The sequence below is a fragment of the Entelurus aequoreus genome, linkage group LG09 (assembly GCF_033978785.1).
Source record: "Entelurus aequoreus isolate RoL-2023_Sb linkage group LG09, RoL_Eaeq_v1.1, whole genome shotgun sequence".
Taxonomy (NCBI): Eukaryota; Metazoa; Chordata; class Actinopteri; order Syngnathiformes; family Syngnathidae; genus Entelurus; species Entelurus aequoreus.
Genome location: NC_084739.1, coordinates 59,196,415 through 59,218,962, shown reverse-complemented (window position 1 = coordinate 59,218,962; position 22,548 = coordinate 59,196,415). Strand labels below are relative to the sequence as shown.

Here is a 22,548-nt window from a genome sequence, read left to right as displayed (position 1 = left end):
TGAACCTAACCTGGGGCGAGGCACAGTATGTTGCTCAAGACAGGTCCAGATGGAGGCAGATCGTCGAAGCCTTATGTCCCGTCAGGGACGAAGAGGATTAAGTAAGTATAGTAATTTCTAGTCGCAACTTTCTGGCTTTAAAAAACACAAAAATAAATCAAGGGTATACATTTGTAGTCAGTAACAGTTTAATTTTTAGATAAAGCATAGAGAATTATTATGGAATCACTTAATTCTGAGAAAATAATTATGGATGGATGAAAAACAAACAAATTAAAAAAACACTACAAGAACACACCATTAGTACTTTGTTGCACCGCCTCTGGCTTTTATAACAGCTAGCAGTTCCTGGGGAACGAGTGACAAACAGAACCCTTCATCATCTCCAGCTCCAACTTTCTCTGGTTGCTGTTGTCGGATCAGCTTTGCGCGATAGAGTCATGTCATGAACCATTTTCTTCAATACCCACCACACATATTTTACATTGGATTGAGATCCAGACTTTTTGCAGGCCATGAAATTTACCTTATGTATCTTTCTTCAAGGAATACTTTACTGCTTTTGCTCTATGGCAAGATGCATTATCTTCTTAAAAATTATGTCATCACCCCCAAACATCCTTTCCATTGATTGAACAAGAAAAGTGTCCAAAATGTAAACTTAAGCATTTATTAAAGATGAAATGACAGCCGTCTCCCCAGTGCCATTACCTGACATGCAGCCTCATATCATCAATGACTGTGGAAATGTACTTGTTTTCTTCAGGCAGTCGTCTTCATAAATCTCACTGGAACGACACCAAACAAAAGTTCCAGCATCATCACCTTGTCCAATGCAGGTTTGCAATTCATAACTGAATATGAATTTCCATATAGTACATGATTGCTTTTCCTTTGCTCATTGAAACCTTGATTTTTATGTTCAAGTGTTAGTGACGGCTTTCGTTTAGCTTTTCTGTATTTAAATTGAATTCCCTTTAGATCAAGGGTGTCAAACTCTGGCCCGCGGGCCAAATTTCACTTGGCCCTTGAGGCGATATCAAATTAACACTAAAGCTGGCCCGCCGATTATATATTGTGGCGTTGCCGTGGTAACACCGCATTCACCGCTAATTCTAATACTTGCCAACCCTCCCGGGAGTCTTCCAAACTTCAGCGCCATTCCGAAAATCGTCAGGTCTGCTTTTCAGCCAGTCCAACGAGTGCTGGCCCAGTCACATAAGATGTGCGGCTTCTGCATGCACACACAATTGAATGCAACACATACTTCATCAACAGCGATACAGGTTACACTGAGGGTGCCCGTATAAACAACTTTAACACTGTTATAAATATACGCCACACTGTGAACCCACACCAAACAAGAATGACAAACACATTTCGGAAGAACATCCGCACCGTAACACAACATAAACACAACAGAACAAATACCCAGGACCCTTTGCAGCACTAACTCTTCCGGGACGCTACAAGGTGTGTGTGTGTGGGGGGGAGGTTTGGTGGTAGCGGGGTGTATTTTGTAGCGTCCCGGAAGAGTTAGTGCTGCAAAGGATTCTGGGTATTTGTTCTGTTGTGTTTATGTTGTGTTACGGTGCGGATGTTCTCCCGAAATGTGTTTGTCATTCTTGTTTGGTGTGGATCCACAGTGTGGTGTATATTTCTTACAATGTTAAAGTTGTTTATACTGACACCCTCAGTGTAACCTGTATGGCTGTTGATGAAGTATGCCTTGCATTCACTCGTGTGTGCGTACTGAAGCCGCACATATCTTGTGACTGGGTCTGAACGATGTTAGAATAGATGAAAAGTGGCCGTGACTATAGCTCATAGAGGACGTTAAAGGCGGTGCATTTAAGGCACGCCCCCAAGACTGTGGTCTGGGTGGACGAGATATAATGACTGATGAACACCTTCGTTCGATAATGAAGGTTGGTTGCCTCAGCTCAAAGCCTGAGCCCCGACATTAATGAACTAGCATCCTAGAAAAGATGGCAGGTATCTGGCTTGGGCACATCAGATTAGATCAGTGTGTTGCAAACTGAGCAGTTTAAAGTCCTGAATGATTGTTTTATTCGTTGTGATTTTATTTTCAAATTTATTAGCCTGTGGAAAAAGTTAATGTTGATTTTTACCTCAGAAGGCTGCAAATAGAAAAGAGGCATTCAATTTTTATTTAAATTGTATTTGATATGCCATTGATATTTTTTAATTATTATTATTATTATTTGAAACTCGATTTTGCATGTCACTATAAAGTTATATAAGCCTTGCTTGTTCAATTTTCAATGCAAAACTTGTTTGGGTCCCTATTAAAAGGTTAATTTGTTCAACCTTGGCCCCCTGGCTTTGTTCAGTTTTAAATTTTGGCCCACTCTGTATTTGAGTTTGACACCCCTGCCTTAGATGTTTTTTCACACTTTGATCACTGACGGTGACTCCAGTCTGCGCCCGTTTGCTATTTTTTTGACGCCTTTGATGTTTTCCTTGGTCTACCACTTAGCTTGCCGTTCACAACCTTCCCACGTTGTTTCAGACAGCTGACTGTGAACAATCAACGTCTTTTGCAACATTGCGTGTTGATTTGCCTTCTTGAAGAAGTTCGATAATCTTCTCCTTTGTTTCAATGGCCATCTCTGGTGTTGGAGCCATGATTCATGTCACTCCACCTGGTGCAACAGCTCTCCAAAGTGTGAACACTCCCTTTCAACTGCAGACCAATGAATAGATTTAATCTAAGGCAGGTCCAGTTGATCTGCCGTCTCTTTTCTGCTCTGCCCCCCCTCTCCTGCATGGAGAGGTTATTAGAATCGCTAGCTGCTCAAAGTTGGGACCCGGGGTGGACCACTCATCTGTGGTCCCCTCCAAGGTTTCTCATTGTATCCCATTGGGTTGAGTTTTTTCTTGCCCTGATGTGGGATCTAAGCCAAGGATGTCTTTGTGGCTTGTGCAGCCCTTTGAGACACTTGTGATTAAGGGCTATAAACTTTGATTGATTGATTGAGGTTTTAGCTTTGGAAATGAAAATTTACAGGGTGATTCCATACTTTCCTTAGAATTTAATTATTCCATATTTTTTTTCACTCTGCATGATCTAAAAATGAAAATGCTACTGACTACCAAAATGTATATTCTTTATTTATTTTAGTATTTCTTAAAGCCACAAAGTTGTCATTTGAAATGACTATACTTTTCAAATGTTCTTGTAGTCAGACAATATCTTTGGTATATTAGGGCCAACCTTTCTAAAGGAGATTGCAGATGACATGCGAAACATGTTAGGTAAAAATCCCATCTAATATACTGAAAATATTGTCTGACTACAAGAACAATTGAAAAGTATATGAATAAGAACACTTAATAAACCTTTTTTGAGCAATTTAAATGACCATAGTTGTGTGTCATGTTTGTTAACTGCTTTTGTTCTTCAAAATTTAACAACTGAATAAACATCATTTTTTTCAGGGGTTGACTAAAAAATATGTAGTCTTCACCATTCAGATAATAAAGCCATTTAAAGTCGAATGTCTTTTCAGGGGTACAGTATTAAGTATGTACGTTTGAGACCACATTTGTTCTGGTATCGTCAGCTTTTCAGTTCATTTACACTAAAAATGTAACTTAAAACTTGAGAGCATGCATGTGCAAACACTTCAGAAAAAACTGAATGCATGTGTCGATGACAACACAATGTCGGTGAATGAACCCACCAGGTCCTGATTCACTCTTTTGCCAGAATTTCTTCTTTTCAAGACCCAAATCAAAAATCAATGGTACAGCGCAGGAAGTTTCCCTTTGTGCAATAGGATGAGGGCGTCGTCAGGGTTACCTATGTGTGTCAGCATGTTTATTTTTGTTAACGGCAGCAAGAAGCACACATGCTTTGCTGATGTGTCACATGACAGTTCCCCCTATGGGCCTGTGACATTTTTCAGCGGAAAATAAAGCAGAAGTTCACGTAACTTCAAAAAGGATGCAGTCATGTAATGCACAGTTGACTGTGTGAGTCACTTAAATCACATCCGCTTCGTTTATTAAAAGAGCAACAAGCTCGGGGGATAATTTAAATAGAACCCCCTAAGGATGGTGTTTCGATCAAAAACCAAATGAGTCACTTTAATATATAAACATTTGTCAAAGACATTACATTTGTATGATTTTCATTTTCAATAATATGGCTTTCAATTCACAATATGACCCAAATGTCAAGTTTATTGTGTTGCAATACACCTTTTTTACCACAAGGCCGCAGTCACGTTGATTATTTACCTCATTCTTTTTACTACAACTCCCAGAGTTCTATCCGTTTTACCGTGCTTGGCGTCATCTGTTAAAGGCAGCTTCGTTTTGTGCCTCAGAGCAGACGGTTGTCGCTCACTCACATTCCACGATAGGGAACCGCCTTTTCGGCACAAGCTGGTTTCCAAAGCAAACACACCAATGGGGTTACCACTGTAACGCTCTGCTGTGGGTGTTTATGTGCAGCTTAAGTGACTAATGGATGAAATGATGCCAAACTGAGTCACGTTAAAGTTGAATAAATGAAACCGTTCGAGTCGGACGAGGACGAAGCGGAGGAGTTGGGTGTTGCTTACCGTAAAAAACTAAGAGGTAAGTATTGGGTTGGTCTTTTGCTAACGTGACTAATTAGCACTCGCATTAGCCTCGAGTTAAAGGAAAATACAGCATGGTAATTCAAGGTGTGTTCCGTTTTTAGACTTCTATTGTGCTTTTAATTAAACCTTAATTAAAGAAAAAACAAAAACAAACTCCTATTAATTTCACATTTGACGACCAACAAGACAAAGTTCACCACCACCTGTTGCTTCCTGCTGCCGCCATTATTATGAATACACTGCACACTGTTTTAGGTACAATATATATTGTTTTAGGGCAGGTACAAAAATAAGGTTAAAAAAACGCATGAAATGAGGAAAACCTCATAGAAATCAAAGGTCATTAAAATTAATTCAAAGAGCACAGAGCTGATGAAACGGTTGCCATTTCTACATACAGCCACAAAAGTAAGACATGACAAAAAAACAAAAAATTAGCAATAAATATTGCACACTTACCATTACGCCATACACGGACAAATAACAAAACATAATTATTTTAACACCCACTTCTGCAGTGCTCCACGCTATCGTCTGCTTGGGTCGGGGGTCAGCACGACCAGTCAGAGACACAAACAGAAACAATAGCTCCATCCTAGGCTGCCCACTAGCTCTTGGCCGATGTCCTGTCCGCATGGATTAGCGAGACTCCGTCCAAGGAGCCGTAGTGTCCGATACATGCTCATTCAGCCAGGGCTCTGTGAAGCTCGTCCATCCCGACGCTAGCGTCTGCACCTCCTCTGGTCTCTCCATGTGGACTCTGGTGCAAATATGGCCGTGGCCAAAATTCCTACGAGTTGGATCCAAGAGTTCATAAAAACGCACCGCAGAAGTCACGAAAGTGCCACCCTCCCTAAACCAAAGGGCAATAAACACATGAAAATAAGAGGGAAACATCAAGCGGACAAAAGGAGGATACACAACAGCACAGAGCTCCTGCAACCAGCAGCCACAATAGCGACGACATATTGGGAAAAAATATATATTAAGACTGTCAAATGATTAGTTTCTTTTATCAAATGAATTTTGATTAATCACTTGCATATAGGGCTGGGCGATATATCGATATACTCGATATATGCATTTACCATGAATTGATTAACGTGGAACCCGACTTAAACAAGTTGAAAAACGTATTTGGTGTTACCATTTAGTGGTCAATTGTACGGAATATGTACTGTACTGTGCAATCTACTAACAAAAGTCTGAATCAATCAATCAATCAATTGCGGATTTGTCTCTGTGCGATGTAGAAAATGACTATATCGTGATGCCTAGTGGTTAGAGTGTCCGCCCTGAGATCGGTAGGTTGGAGTTCAAATCCCAGCCGAGTCATACCAAAGACTATAAAAATGGGACCCATAACCTCCCTGCTTGACACTCAGCAACAAAGGGTTGGAGTTGGGGGTTAAATCACCAAAATGATTCCCGGGCGCGGCGCCGCTGCTGCCCACTGCTCCCCAAGGGGATGGGACAAATGCAGAGGACAAATTTCACCACATCTAGTGTGTGTGTGACAATCATTGGTACTTTAATCTTAATCTTAATCTAATCTTCGAGTATACGCTCTCACGCAGTTGCTTTTAGCTGCGGGCATTACACTGCAGGCGTTTCTCACTCTTTGTTGTCTCCTTCTCACAGAGATGTAAAACAAGCGCACCTTTTTACATACGTATACGCCCTCGCGGAGCAGAGAGGTAGCGGCATGGGTAACGTTAGCTGTGGTGCGAGTGGTAATACGAGAGAAAGAATGCGAATCTGGTAACAAATGACGGAATAATCAATTTTTTATTTGTTTTAAACTATTGTAGTGGCGTTCTGTACAAAAAGTGCACTTAATTTAGTGTTGTTTTGATATGTCATCTTAGTGACATCATGCACAAAAGTGCATTAATAGCTTGTTTTAAAATGTCTCTGACAATCTTGCACTTTCTGTTTTAAAATGACATGAATGTTTGTGCAACTGCTTAATAACTGTTTAATAAATACAGTTTTGGTCAATTGACTTAGTTGTGTTTTCCTTCTCTGCATGAAAGTTTAAAATGAGCATATATTAATGCAGTATGAACAAGAATGTTTTAATGTAGACACATCATCATACTGCTGTGATTATATGCATCAAGTGTTCATTCAAGGCTAAGGCAAAATATCGAGCTATATATCGTGTATCATGACATGGCCTAAAAATATTGAGATATTAAAAAAAGGCCATATCCTCCAGCCCTACTTGCATAATTAAAATCAGCTTTAGAAAAGACCCCCTTATTTGTACACAAATGCAAATTTATTGTCAGAATGTCATCCAGGAAAATTTTTAAACGTTTTACTTAAATGCATGTCATTTATTTGCACAAAACTTGGACAAACAAGGGAAATTGTTTGACACACAGTAGCTCTTATATAAAATGATGAACATCTCAGAAGCTACTGTGATCTACTGCCACTCTTTCAGGTGCACATCAAAACTATGTGGTTGCAGTGGAGGCGCAAAAAATGAAGCAAAAACATTAAAGAAGACAAACGACATAAGAGACACCAAAGCAGTTGTGTCAGCTTGTTTTCATTGAGGGCCGAATCGCAGTTATGGCTGCCATCAGAGGGCCTTTTGTAACAGCGAATAATATGAGTTTGCCTTTGCATTTTTTAATATTGTATATATTTTTACGTACACTGTAAAAAATAAAAATAAAATCTGTAGATTTTCTAAATTAAAAAATCGCAACTCAGACCACAAATATACAGTGGTTTGCACAACATATTATGGTAAATGGGGAAACAGTACCAATGTTTTTTACGGAAAAAAACTGGCAGCTTAGTCATCAGAATTTTGCTGTAAAATTGACAGCGTTTTTTACAACATTACTGTTTATGGGGAAAATTTCCACCAATGTTTTTTTAACATTAAAATTCTGGCAACTGAGCTGCCAGTCTTTTACCGTAAAACAATGTGGTACCGTTTTTTACAGTAATGTATTGTAAAAACAACAACGGCAGACGTTACGGTGAAATACTGGAAGTTCAATGGACAGAACTTTACTGTAAAAAAAACGGTAATATGCTGTAAAAACAATGTAAATTTTACTGTAAAATCTATTGTCATTTTTAAAGTGTACAATTCGATGAATGTCTTGCTTTGAAATCATGAGTCAAGCAGTTATTTAAATATTTTGATATTGACAAAAAATTGTTTGACATGTATGATAATATAATATGTGTTGCTATATTGGATAATATTAGTTTGAAATGTATGCAATGTCATGCAGTACATGTATTTTTTTCTGTCAAAATGGAAAGAACAAATACATTTAGTAAGAAAAGTAAAGGTACCTTGTTGACGCATGTTATTTTCAGGCGTTCGCAGGCCATATAAAAGGATGTGGCGGGCCTCACCTGGCCCCCGGGCCTTGAGTTTGAGACCTGTGCTTTAAAGAGTACAGAACTGATGCAACAGTATGTCTAAAGTTTCTTCAGGCTGTATTTTGGAGTGAAACTTGCCAGCGAGCACTCCTCACTCATTTTTGTACTGACATATGCATTGATCTGATAACTGACCGTACAGCGGTTAAAGTAAAAGAGCTTGTACGGTCCAAATACATTGAATAATTAATCTAAATGTGTTCAGGATTAATGCGATATTTTGTGATGAATCACAGTAGTTAACATGTTAATTTTGACAGCCCTATTTACATTGTATTAGACACACATGCCGCACTAACTCCTATGAATAGAGATCATAATTAAATGGTTAGAGTAATGAACATGTTATGTGGTGTGGTTATTTGCATTGACATCAGCAACTGAGGGTTCCGCCATCCTAGTCACGTCTGTTGTGTTCTTGAGCAAGACACTTCACCCTTGCTTCTGATGGGTTGTGGTTAGGACATTGCATGACAGTCAGTGTGTGAATGTGTTGTTGTGAATGTGGAAATACTGTCAGAGCGCTTTGAGTTCCTTGAAGGTAGAAAAGCGCTATACAAGTATATGCACATCTGCATCTGTGTGTGTTTTTTCCCAGAGCGGGCTAATGGAAGCCTGCAGCATCTCAGCAGCGCTGTGGAGCAGCAGAATCCTGATAGTGACAAGGAATTCGGACACAGTAATGGCGGCCTCCTTGTACCCGCCGTGCCTGACACGGACAGTGCGCCATGGAGCCAGAAGACGCAGAGCGAAGCAGGTGCCTCTATCTAAAACGTCTCTCTCTGTAGTCGTACACAGTCTGTTCTGGAACAAGTTTTCAGAATGGCAAGTGGAGCTGCACGATTTTGAGAAAAAAACAATTTGCGATTTTTCTCTCCAAAATTGCGATTGCAATGTGATTTGCGTTTTTTCAAAATTTTATACACAAAAATGCTTAAAACTGCACAGATAACGAGTCAAGCAAGACATGTTACTTTTAGACTGTCATATAACATCTTGTTTGAAGGTGCCACACATTAGATGAACAATAGAACAACAATTGACTAAAACATATTTGGCTTTATACAGACAAACTCAGAGCATTTGTCACGTAGTCTTAAATTGAAAAATAACCAATAAAAAGGGTAGTGTTTATAATGTAATGTAATCATAATATATAAACATAATGCAAAGAACCATTTTAAGGATATATACTTTTATTTCTCATTACTGTAGAACAGTGGCGGGCCGTGCGTTTCCCACCTAGGCCTTCAGTGATATCTGACTTCAATAATTACCTCTCAAAATACCATGATTGATGTCACCACATGACCATTGCTGGAGATACTATACAGAAACACATTTACGCACTACTCGACATTGTACAAAACAGGTTATTTTCTGGCGCATTTACAAATCAATAAACCCGCATCAGCAATTAAAACATATCTTATGTGGTACTGTCAAAATGTAAATTGCAAAAAACATATTAAACGTGAAAAAATAAAGAAATTTAATATCTGAACTCACATTTCAATGCTGGGACAGCTGAGCTAGCTTCCGAGGTTGGCCGACATCGTCTCACAAGATGTAGTTTCTCTTTAAATATCCTTCTTGAAAATTGCCTTGCAAAGTTCTTAAAGTTTACTCCACAGCGTGCTCATCGATAAGCTCAAGCTGCCGGCATGTCTACCTTAACGGGGCAACTGCGCATGCTCTTCACTACTGTGGCATGCTGGGTAATGAAGTTCTTATGTTACCTGGCTCGTAACATCACTATATATCTGCCTTAGGCCATCTAGAAGGCCTTTCTGACAACAACTCGTGATCTGATTGTCTATCGCAACTGTCTTATCACCTGTATGTCCCTGTTCGCTTACAGCGCACGAACGCCCGCATTGCTGAATCTGAAGGCCTCTGGCAGATTTTGAACAGCATGGCAACAAAGCTAGCTAAATTTTGATTGGATAAAAACTCTATAACCTAAAAACAACAGCGCTGGAAGGAGCATAATATGATATGAAGAGAATATGAATACTTTTAGATATTTAGGCAAAGTAAATAAAAAATTACTTTTATCTTTAATTATGATTATGATTTCTGGTTATGTTAGGCCAGCAGAGAAGGCCTTGCTGGCCCTGACGGCACACCACTGCTGTAGAACTGTTTACTGTTGTACTGTAATTGGAAGGTAAAGAACTTTACACTAAATAAATAAAAAACAAAAAATAAAATAGACCAGGAGTCAGCAACCCACGGCTCCGGAGCCGCATGCAACTCTTTGACCACTCTGATGCGGCTCAGCTGCATACTTACCGACCCCCCCGATTTTCCCAGGAGACTTATGGATCTCAGTGCCTCTCCTAGATAACTCCCAGGGAAAATAGAATCCTATTTTCACTCTAATTACTAAATTAAGGGAGTGCCCTGATTGCACTGCAGTAATTGTTCTCTATAGCATTTACAAACTGCGTGCCAGCCCGGCCACATGTTGAATGTAGCTTTTACTTGCACACATAGGAGACAGCAAAGCATACTTAGTCATCAGCCACACAGGTTACACTGACGGTAGCCGTATCAAACAACTTTAACACTGTTACGTTACAAATATGCGCCACACTGTGAACCCACACCAAAAAAGAATGAAAAACACATTTCTGGAGAACATCCCACCGTAACACAACATAAACACAACACAACCAATACCCAGAATCCCATGCAACCCTAACTCTTCCGGTCTAGATTATACACCCCCGCTACCACCAAATCCCCCCACACATCAATCCCCCCCCTTGCCAAAATGGCTCTTTGAGTGGTAAAGGTTGCCGACCCCTGAAATAGACACATTTTTGTAAGCAAAAATTTAACTTAAATAAATATTGAATGTGACACGAGTCGAACGTTCCCTTTTTGTTTGACATCACGTGATCACAGTATTGTTGCTCATTCGGCCGTGTTGATGGGCTCAAATTGACCATCCGATTTGATGCTGAAATATTACCACAACGGGACATTTGGCTTTGTAATCATATTTTTTCCTCCTAACTTTTGTTACTTTGAAGCACTCCTCACTATGGAGTAGCGAGTAGGGAGGCTGTCTATACCTGTTTCCTGTGTGTGTGAAGCTGACACCCCGCTGTCCGCCCACCAAGACAAAAATTGTGAATGAGTGAAAAGAGGGCTCAATGTGTTCAGTTAAATAAACGCGCTCAGGTGTGGAGAGCGATGCACAGAGTGAGACCTCTTTCTCCCTGTTTGAAGCGAGAGACGAACAAAGTCTACTGCGTTTTTTAAATTTTATTACTTGTGGCGGCCTTAAATTTACTTGTGACGGCCTGCCACAGGTAAATCAATATATTGGAAACACTTTTTTGTCCCATAATGTTTGAAAAGAGGTTAAGCACACCACACATTACTCTCTTCCTGTCTTCTTGCCTTATTTCGTCTTTTGGAATTAATTTCCCAAGAAAAAGCAAAACATGCCAACTTTAGGAACTTTTGTGACTTCAGAAATATTTTTTTACCAAAACAACATTCCTTGATTTCCCAACTGTACGACATGGGCTGGAGGGAGACCTCCTCTGCACCTCAAGGGGCCAGTACCAGTACTTCAACATGTGTGTCTGCTTGCAGTCAATCAACTGAAGAGCCTCTTACTGAAGCAAGGCATGGAGATACCTGCTCCTCCCTCGCCATCCAAGGTACACAAAACACATCACATGACATGGAGTGCTTCTGCAGTGTCATCGATGCACATTTTTTTTAAACCCCTTATGATTGGCAGGACTTGGTCCCAGTGACTCACAACCAGTCCGACTACATCCAACATCTGGAAGCTGAAGTGCGATTCTGCAAGGTTTGCATGCAAGTCTGCTCTACGGCCATCTTCTCTGCACTCCACTTGTTTGAGTTTTTTTGTGGGTGGTGTGACAGGAAGAGCAGCATGGGCTCAAACAAAGGATCCGAGTGGTGGTGGTGGAGAATGAGAAACTGTGGTCCGAGCTCAAAGCCAAACATGCAGATGCTTCTCCGAAGGAGCGCACGGTAAAGTCTGCCACAATCTTATGTAAAAATCTAATATAAGTATTTATTATGTCCTTTAGTTGCATTGGTAACATTTTTCTTTACTAATTTATTGCAATAGTTTCACAAAATGATACAATATCTTGTTCTTTAACATTGCCCTTTTTGAATGTCATATATTAAGAAAAACACACTCCCATCTCTATACTCTTATACATAGATCTACATAGACTTATAACAGAAAATTTTACTGATACGGAAAATCAAATGTGTACAAAAAAAACACAAATAAGTAAAAACGCAACTTATTAAAAAAAGCTGTTAATTCCCCTTTCTCTAACATATTGGACATAATAGATAAAATGAGTGCACGTGCATTAGTTTTGGATGTTAGGTAATAATAGCGATTTGGATAGTTAGTGTTAGCTGTCATTGAATGTATAGTCTATCATAACAACAACAAGACTGCATATTTTTCAGTGCTTCTTTTGGACTGCTGTTGTATGTGTGCACACGCTCCAACGCGTATGTGCTGATGAGACGGTAAACACCAATCATTTTTATTCAGGCCGGTGAAAAATGTTACTACACAAACTTGGTAATTGTAAATAATATAGACCGTTTTAACACAAATATGTTCTGTTAAACCACTAATGGCTAGCCAATGGTGTTCTTGTTATGTATTGCTTTGAAAAATGTGACTGTGAGCAAGTTGCAAACAGCAACTTTAAGTCCTAAAAAATCTTTACTGAGGCTATAAGCCAAATTAATGTACATTTTCACTAAAGGTGATGACGCCCTCTAGTGGCCAATTGAAGACTGCATGTTCTTAATGCAGCTGAAATAATATACCTTAATTGTAATATGGACAAAAATATACATCCCGATAACGACATTTATCACAATATAGTATTTTTTACATGTTATCAATGAATCAATTTATATAGGGCTTAATCACAAATGCCTCAAAGGGCTACACAAACCATAACGACATTCACGTTTGTGTATACATGTGTATATTGTTGCGTCGACCAGCATTCCTCCAATGGGGAATTTAAATTGCTAGTCTCTCCCAGATTCTCTTATGGCACATAAGCTGATGTTTATATTCAATCACCAGGCAGAAGTTGGTATTTTGTGGTTTATTCTCCAAGCTTAGAGGACAAACGTGAGACCAATCTAGCACACCAGCGTTTCCTCGCCCGGTCTAGCTCAGTCTCCCCTCAAACCCCCGGAAGTCCCGTGATCTTCCCTCTGTCCCTCGCCCCTACTCCCTTTGTTTAGACTACTCCGAGTTATCTCTACTCTGACACATTCCAATCTAGAAGGCCGACACCTTACTATGAGACTCAAAAGAAGGAAGAATACTAGCTATTCTTTATATGACTATAGGAGTTTAGAAAGAAGTAACACTTAAATATGGATATGATTCTGATCTGCTTCCCACAAGTCCCCCTTTAAGATCTTCTAATAAGATCTTTATTACTTGTACAAAACTTATAAAGCACGCCCCACATTAAAGTCTTAAAGTTACCACTTTGCTAGACCCCCTTTAGTGACACTTAGCACAAGGGGCTGTGCGATTCTGGATGGTGTTGAGGGAGGTTGTTCAGCAAGTCCCTCAACTGTGTCACGAGTCAGGTTGGTTAGTCTCAATGGCGGCGGGGAGTTAGAGAGGCCGCTGAAACAGGAGTTCCAAGGGGTGTTAATTTGGTGACTGGGGTCATAAGTCTAACCATAGCACAAAGCCCAACGGCTGACGTCGGGATTCTAATGTACAATCTGTGCTCCTCACAACACCAGAATAAGTCAGCTCGTGCCCAAGGGCCTATCCTAGAGCCATCTATCAGTGTGGTGCACCAGTAACGGTTAATGTCACCCAATTTGTTGGGGGACGAAGAGGGTCCTGTAATTTGAAAACGCATGTAATTCAGCTTTTGGGCCACAAAGGGAAGAAGTCAGGTGGCATTGTCAACAGAAGGGTACACATGGCAGTCAACTTAAAAGGGGCGGGGTAAGTGTGGGAAAAGGGACGTCCAGCGGAAGAAGCAACACAGTCACCCAGGTTTTGGCATCCACCTGAGCCACAGGTTGTCTGCACCCGCTCCTAAGGTCAAAGTTACCAGGCCTTCGGTGGTGATGTCATTAGCACGCACAGATGTGAGAGCCTTTGAAACACCACCAAGGTGGGGTGGTACTTTAGGTGCTACAGAGGGTGTAGAGGTAGTTAACGCCCTCTCAAGGACATTAATTTGAATAATTCCTTTAGAGCCTGTATCAGTCAGGTCAACCCCCAAAACAACATAAAAGGGACGATGGGCACCACTTACCATAGTATGTTGTCTGCATCCGACACCAATGGTTCAGGGTTGGGTCGTAACAAATATAGAGGTTATTACCACGGTAATAGCTATTGTGTCCCCCGTACTTAATCACACTGCACAGGTCAAAAAATAAGTCTTGCTATCCCCTTTGACCCAGTCTATTTAAAGTCCGCTGTATGTTCTTAGACACTTGTCAGTCACTGTCGTCAGGAAGGATGAACTGAGACACAAAGACAGTAGAACACGCCCAAGCACCAGTCCGTCAGGGAATACTAGTCGGGTGTAACATCCTGCCTTTCGTCTATCAATATCAGAGTAATTTAGGTAACAAAACGGGGATAAACATCAAACTTTTCACTTAATGTAACGACACATATAGTTATGCTGAAAACAAGCAAGAAAAACTAAGAAACATTTAGCATACTGGATTGGTCTCACACAAGGATATACAATATAGAAGTTGAAAAGAGTAATGTAGGTAGAAAATCTCTCTCGTCTCCTGGGCTGAGGGGCAGATGTTGTGGCGAGGGGGTCAAGAGGGGCAGATGTTGTGGCGATGTCAGCAATGACATCCGCTGGTAATCTGTCAGATTCTTCAGCAGTAGTGCAGAGGGAGAGGTGGTACCAGGTGTCCCCTTTACCAGCCAGTCGAAGGGCGTGGGACGTCCGTTCCACGACCTTGAAGGGACCAGTCCACCTGGGCTCCGTCCACTTGCGTTTGATGACCTTGATCTTGACCCTCTCAGCGGGCGGAAGGGAATCTGTACAGAAGAACTGGCACACAAATTCTGCAATTTTTTGTGTAAAATACCATTTTGGTTTTACGCTGAGTCCTCCTTCCATGGGGAGCTGCTGGTCCTGTGAATGGCTGACCTGTATGCAGCTCATAGGGTGAAAAACTCTAAGGGCGGTAAAACAGTTTTATTCACGGACCTTCGAATGATCATTAACGCTAATTGCAACATGTCAATCCAATTAAATTTGGTCTGTTGGGTGTCGGTGTAATGTTTGGCAGCTACGCCGTGTCTTATCATTGGACCTAATTTCTTTGGTTTTGTAGGCGAGACAGAGAGCAAGGGAACAATGTGGGACATCAATTGTGTCCATCTTATACCATGCTAGCTGTTGCAAAGATAGGTCAACATGAGCAGCCACACCTTGAGTTCCAACGTATATAAATAATCATAACATATGGCGAGTCGGGTGGCAGAACACACGGAAGCATCTCAGCCAACCAGGGTTTTCACCGCTAGAGCAGTTGGATGTCAGCCATTCCTGTTGTTTCAGGCCGTGGTAGTGGTGTCGCAGCTGGGTGGTTGAGCCGTCAGGTAACACCAGGAATGTTCCTTCTGTGCGATTTGAATGTTAGGGTACAGTCTGTAAAGGAGGTCCAGCAATCTGAACCGAAAGTGGTTTGGTGACAGGTAACCTTCTTGTGACCCCAGCGAAGCCTTCGACCTTTAAAGAGGAAGCACACAGTTTTTTGGTACCTCTGCATTCAGAATCGAAATGGGTGGCTGATAACATTGTTCGTTGACACTCATGTCCAGCAGGGGTCCTGTCGGTACTTCCTGCTGCGGCTCCTAATGTGGGCGTCCTCTTTCCCGCCTTCGTGTTCGTTTGTTGGCACGACGGAACCTTTCCTGTTCGGAAATGTTTGGACAGTCACGACTCCAGTGACCAGGCTGGTCACAGCCGAAACAGTGTCTACCCCAGACTGGCTTTGAAGCATCGTGTTGTCCACCACCCGAGTCCAACCGCACGTCTGTTGAGGATTCTTTCCTCCACCTGTTGGAACTCAAAAGCAAGGTCACCCACTGCTGAATATACCCTAGCTGATCTTTGACCTTTTGGTTCTTTTAACCTTTTATCTTCAGCGATCTGTAATTTAAGTAGTCGTTTCCTTGTTGCTCTGTCATTAGCCCTATTTTGCATGGGATGAATAATATATCCATGCCATATGTTGGTTTTGGCACCGTGTATATCAGGGTTAACTTTGTCCAAAGTGTTTGGCCAAAGGTTCCCTCCCTGAGGTACAGGTGGAAAAGCAAGGTCAACAATGGCTTGCATGTATGCATCAGCAAGAGACTTATATTGAAATAGGCCCCTATAATTGTCATGTGTCAAAAATGTCTGCCGGAGAAAATGGTCAGACGTGTACAAGGGGTTAATTTTCGGAGGCAGGATTAATCTTAGAGGGGGCGTGTTAATACCTCTTTCTCTTGACACTGGAGTAGGGGGCGGTGGCCTAGTCAAAGTCTGGGCGGGTCGTTTGAATTGTCTTGCGCATGCGCGGCAGACAAAACACCAATCAGTCTATTCTGTCCTATTTGTCTCATTAATCATCGGTTCTTTTGCTGCATTTCGTTTTTCCACGTAATCCCCGTTTACTTTTATCATACGCCAAACTCTTAAATTCTCGAGCACCAACCCTGTTCCATTTTCACCAGCGCACACACACACACACGCACACACACACACACACACACACACACACACACACACACACACACGTGTAAGCACACACACACACGTGTAAGCACATGAGCAAGCAAACGCTTACGCACACACACGAGCACGCGCAACCTGCAGCACACACATACACGCACACACACACACACACACACACACAAGAAAAAGCTGCACTTACCCTTATCTCTGCGTTTCACTTTACCATAAAACTTCCAGTTACTTTTCTTAATTTAACAGACGTTTGAGTTCACAACTTTTCGAATATTGTAAACTCTCTCTTAACCCTTTCAAGGAATGTTCTCTCTTTTTTTTTTTTTTTTTTTTTACTCTACCTGCTAATTCCATTGTCGACAACCGTCCATTCAATTGATCATTAAACAGTAATGATTCATCACATTCCTCCCCCGCTGCCATCACATTTCTGTTTGTCACACTCCAAGGCCATTGTGTCTATTTTTTCTTAATTTCAGTGCCCTATTATCGTCACTGGGATCTTGCAACCCGGGAGTCTTTATTGTACCTTTTACAAATGGCCTCCAGCCTTTTCCTTACGTTTCAGTGCCCTATTATCGTCACTGTGTTCTTGCAACCCGAACTCATTAAGGGACGACCAAATTCCCAGGGTAAGCTACACCCAACTATTAGTTCACTCGTCAATGAAACTGCCCGTCACGGTAATCGAGACACAATGGCCTGAGTTGACCACTTATTTACAATTTTAATGCAATGGCAGGCTCGGCAAAAATGCAATCAATCTATCAAAATCACCAATCCGTGCCTGGGATTACAAAATAGTGTTTGACTTACAGACTTCAGGACAGACTCCTAAAGCAGATTTTTATATAAAAAGGCTCTGCTCACCTTGTATTGGCCATTTGAGTCTGTCCAGAAGATTGCAAGAAGTCATCAATCAACAGCGTGCCATCCCGGACGAGCCCCCAAATTGTTGCGTTGACCAGCATTCCTCCAATGGGGAATTTAAATTGCTAGTCTCTCCCAGATTCTCTTATGGCACATAAGCTGATGTTTATATTCAATCACCAGGCAGAAGTTGGTATTTTGTGGTTTATTCTCCAAGCTTAGAGGACAAACGTGGGACCAATCTAGCACACCAGCGTTTCCTCGCCCGGTCTAGCTCGGTCTCCCCTCAAACCCCCGGAAGTCCCTCGCCCCCACTCCCTTTGTTTAGACTACTCCGAGTTATCTCTACTCTGACACATTCCAATCTAGAAGGCCGACACCTTACTATGAGACTCAAAAGAAGGAAGAATACTAGCTATTCTTTATATGACTATAGGAGTTTAGAAAGAAGTAACACTTAAATATGGATATGATTCTGATCTGCTTCCCACAATATATACACATGTATATATATATATATATGTATATACAGTGGGGCCAAAAAGTATTTAGTCAGCCACCCATTGACAATCAATGGGTGGCTGACTAAATACTTTTTGGCCCCACTGTATATATATGTATATATATATACACGTGTGTGTGTATATATATATATATATATATATATACCGCAATTTCCGGACTATAAGCCGCACCTGACTATAAGCCGCACCAGCTAAATTTAGGGGAAAATACAGATTGCTCCATATATAAGCCGCACCCGACTATAAGCCGCAGGGTTTTGATGTGTAATAACCTTATTATATAGGGGTTCCTGCTACCACGGAGGGGATTGTCGGGACAGAGATGACTGTTTGGGAACGCAAAGCGTCCCATTTATTAACAATAAATCTTTCAATCATTCAATCAAACTTTCACATCTTTGACATGGCGAACAGCATTCGTGCAGAGTACAAATAATACAACGGTGCAAAGTAATACAAAGTGCTCGCCTGTACGTTATCAAAATAACCAGCCTACCGGTATATGAAAAGTCAGTCTTTAATCATTGTGTCATCGTCTTCCTCCTGCGTACTAAAACCACCGAAATCCTCTTCGTCGGTGTCGGAGAAGAACAGGCCGTAAATAAGCCGCACCCTTGTATAAGCCGCAGGGACCAGAACGAGGGGGAAAAGTAGCGGCTTATAGTCCGGAAATTACGGTATATATATATATATATATATATATATATATATATATATATATATATATATATATATATATAATATATATATATGTATGTATGTATGTATGATATATATATATATATATATATATATGTATGTATGTATGTATGTATGTATGTATGTATGTGAGTGTGTATATATATATATATATATATATATACACTACCGTTCAAAAGTTTGGGGTCACCAAAACAATTTTGTGGAATAGCCTTCATTTCTAAGAACAAGAATGGACTGTCGAGTTTCAGATGAAAGTTCTCTTTTTCTGGCCATTTTGAGCGTTTAATTGACCCCACAAATGTGATGCTCCAGAAACTCAATCTGCTCAAAGGAAGGTCCGTTTTGTAGCTTCTGTAACGAGCTAAACTGTTTTCAGATGTGTGAACATGATTGCACAAGGGTTTTCTAATCATCAATTAGCCTTCTGAGCCAATGAGCAAACACATTGTACCATTAGAACACTGGAGTGATAGTTGCTGGAAATGGGCCTCTATACACCTATGTAGATATTGCACCAAAAACCAGACATTTGCAGCTAGAATAGTCATTTACCACTTTAGCAATGTATAGAGTGTATATCTTTAAAGTTAAGACTAGTTTAAAGTTATCTTCATTGAAAAATAAGGACATTTTAATGTGACCCCAAATTTTTGAACAGTAGTGTGTATATATATATATATATATATATATATATATATATATATATATAGACATGCACCTGGGGATAGGTTGATTGGCAACACTAAATGGTCCCTAGTGTGTGAATGTGAGTTTGAATGTTGTCTATCTGTGTTGGCCCTGCGATGAGGTAGCGACTTGTCCAGGGTGTACCCAGCCTTCCGCCCGAATGGAGCTGAGATAGGCCCCAGCACCCCCGCAACCCCAAAAGGGACAAGCGGTAGAAAATGTGTATATATATATATATATATATATATATATATATATATATATATATATACAGTGGGGCAAAAAAGTATTTAGTCAGCCACCCATTGACAATCAATGGGTGGCTGACTAAATACTTTTTTGCCCCACTGTATGTGTATGTATAAAATGTGTGTATTTTCTTAAATATAAAAAGGACAAACACATTTACATTTTAGGATCAGCAAGATCCTCTTTGCTCTTGTGATCCCTTCTGTTCTTGATATTTCCCTCTCGTTTTGGTGTGTGTTTTGCCTTTTGGATCAGGCCCCTTTGGGACTGCGCAACAAAGGAGCCATGCATGGCCCATGCATGGCGCAATTGTATGTGGGCAACATGTATTATTTATTGCTCTTTATTTTTGTCCTTCGTTGTGTTTTACCTTTTGTAGCTGTAATATCAATCAATCAATCAATCAATCAATGTTTATTTATATAGCCCTAAATCACAAGTGTCTCAAAGGGCTGTACAAGCCACAACGACATCCTCGGTACAGAGCCCACAGATAGAAATAGAAATAGAGCCTCTGTAGTGGCAGCTGGTTGCATTAACTCTGTGGTCTTTCAATGTTTTTTATGTCCTTTGTGATATTTAATGTTTCCCTCTTTGTTTTCATACCAAGATGGCGCCGCGGATGGCCGCCACGGTACTGTGCTCCCTCGTAGTTGTTGCAGGTTTTTTTTTTGCTTCTTCCATTGAACACTGAGAGCACAGTCTACCAAGTCAAATTTCTTGTGTGTTAAAACATATTTGGCAAATAAATGTGAATCTGATGAATTCAGAGATGGCATTTGTACTGTCTTGGTGTCTGAAGGACTGCTTGTCATAGGTTGTGTCAGGCTCGTTTAGTTTTGAGGTAACTAAGGTTAGGTAAGGTAATTTTGCCGGATTTTAACACTGTCTCTGTACTGTTCCTCCTTGTCGTCTCTTCAAGTGATAGAAAATAATAGACACGTTCAAGTCGCCAGTAACGACTCGTTGGCGGCATGTTTTACAGATTAACGTTGTTTGGTTGGTGCCTGACTTTTTCAAATCCAATCAAAGAAGTTCCCTCCTCCCTCTTTATGGTAAAAAATTATCTTGTGGTTTTGTTGGTTTAGCTTCCATTTTGCTCTCGCTGTTGTTGACATCCATGCTCCCGCTGGCTCTTGCCGTAAAGTTCTTTCAAATGACATTTAAAATGCTACCGCAAAGTAGCCGCAGCCCAGACGTTAAAATTACAGTATAAACAGTAGAGAATTAAATCGTACGACAGACATTTTTATGTCATACTCTGATATTTATCATTATATCGCACAGCACTAATTGTATTCATGTATTTTATATTTTTTTAGGGGAATGAACGTGTAACGGATGACAGTCCTGCGATGTCGGGAGGGGAACACGCCAGGTGGAAACATGAGCTGGTTTGTTTTCGTCCAATATAAGTCATATACTGTGTTTACAGGTGCCCCTTGGTTTACAATGTTTCACGGTTACGAACGCGCTCAATAAATTGATTAAAAGCATAATTCTGGTCCGTAAACACCAGACTTGCTTGAAAATGAGTTACAGCTCGTGCACGCCACAGAAACATATATTACGTGCTTAAAAATGGCCACACCTGTCTGAACTGCCATTATTCAGGATAAAGATAAGCTATTTTAATGTCTACGAGGAGGTGGTCATCAACAAACTCTACATTGCAAAAACAAAACAGGCTGCACCTGCGCCAAATCAGCATCTAACTCAATTGTGCTCTCTACACTTAATTCATTTTTAATAATTAATATATCTTAATTAATATATTTGAGTCTCTTATAAAGATGACTACTGACATTGTAAAAGCTTATTATGAAGGAAGAATGCCAGCCATTAATTTTGGGGGGCACTTTATTAACAACTAGCTTCGTTTCCCCATCAGTCTTCAATAGGTTAAGGAGAAACAACCCAATTCCGGCCATAACAATAACAACACTGAACAAAATAATGGTCTCAGAAAAGTAGCTTACATCATGTTCACTCCCAATAGGCATCAGTGATGGATATTTTTTAAATTACGGTACGGTTTCATTTTAGTTTTGTCTTTTTATTACGTTATTGCATGTCCTCCATGTGTCCTGTGTACAGTGTGAGTGACTTAAGTGTTGATTTAGCTGTATCTAAAAGATTCCACTTACACTTGAAGTCGACTTACTGTACATCACAGTCTAGGGACGGAACTCGTTCACACCCCGAGGACTATGGGTTATACTTGTATAGCGCTTTTCTACCTTCAAGGTACTCAAAGCGCTTTGACACTATTTCCACATTCACCCACTCACACACACATTCACACACTGATGGCGGGAGCTGCCATACAGGACTACCTGTATATACTTTTGTGTTTGTATTAGAAAATGTTATTATTAAACAATCAATGTATAATTTTGGAAAAAAATGCATTAAAGTATGTTATTTCTGTAAATGCTATATTTACATTGTAGTGGGGGCCATACTTGCCAACCTTGAGACCAGTGAATTATATATATATATAGCTGAAAATCACTGAAATTCTAGTTTTTATTTTATTATATATATAAAAAATAATAAAATAAATACTTGAATTTTCACTAACAGCAGCCACAAAATTACTTTACAAGAGAATTGTAAATACAAAATACATACTTTATCCGTGTTGCTGCTTGTGCTTTCATCACACATCAGACCAAAGGATTGGTTTTGGCACAG

General features: G+C 40.4%; 1 protein-coding gene across 5 annotated transcripts in view; it reads left to right on the top strand.

The window, feature by feature from the left end:
• The first annotated feature begins 4,341 nt into the window (after positions 1 to 4,341).
• Positions 4,342 to 22,548, top strand: part of sdccag8 (SHH signaling and ciliogenesis regulator sdccag8) — a 108,554-nt gene continuing 90,347 nt past the window's right edge. For 3 of the 5 annotated variants that reach the window (XM_062059023.1, XM_062059022.1, XM_062059024.1), the window contains exons 1-6: positions 4,345 to 4,608; positions 8,629 to 8,787; positions 11,643 to 11,710; positions 11,794 to 11,865; positions 11,943 to 12,053; positions 21,174 to 21,245. In XM_062059023.1, coding sequence (XP_061915007.1) covers positions 4,539 to 4,608; positions 8,629 to 8,787; positions 11,643 to 11,710; positions 11,794 to 11,865; positions 11,943 to 12,053; positions 21,174 to 21,245 — 552 coding nt within the window. In that variant the 5' untranslated portion in view covers positions 4,345 to 4,538. Of the gene's footprint in view, positions 4,609 to 8,628; positions 8,788 to 11,642; positions 11,711 to 11,793; positions 11,866 to 11,942; positions 12,054 to 21,173; positions 21,246 to 22,548 lie in introns of all 5 variants that reach the window. The other 2 variants (XM_062059025.1, XM_062059026.1) reach the window with 2 other exon arrangements.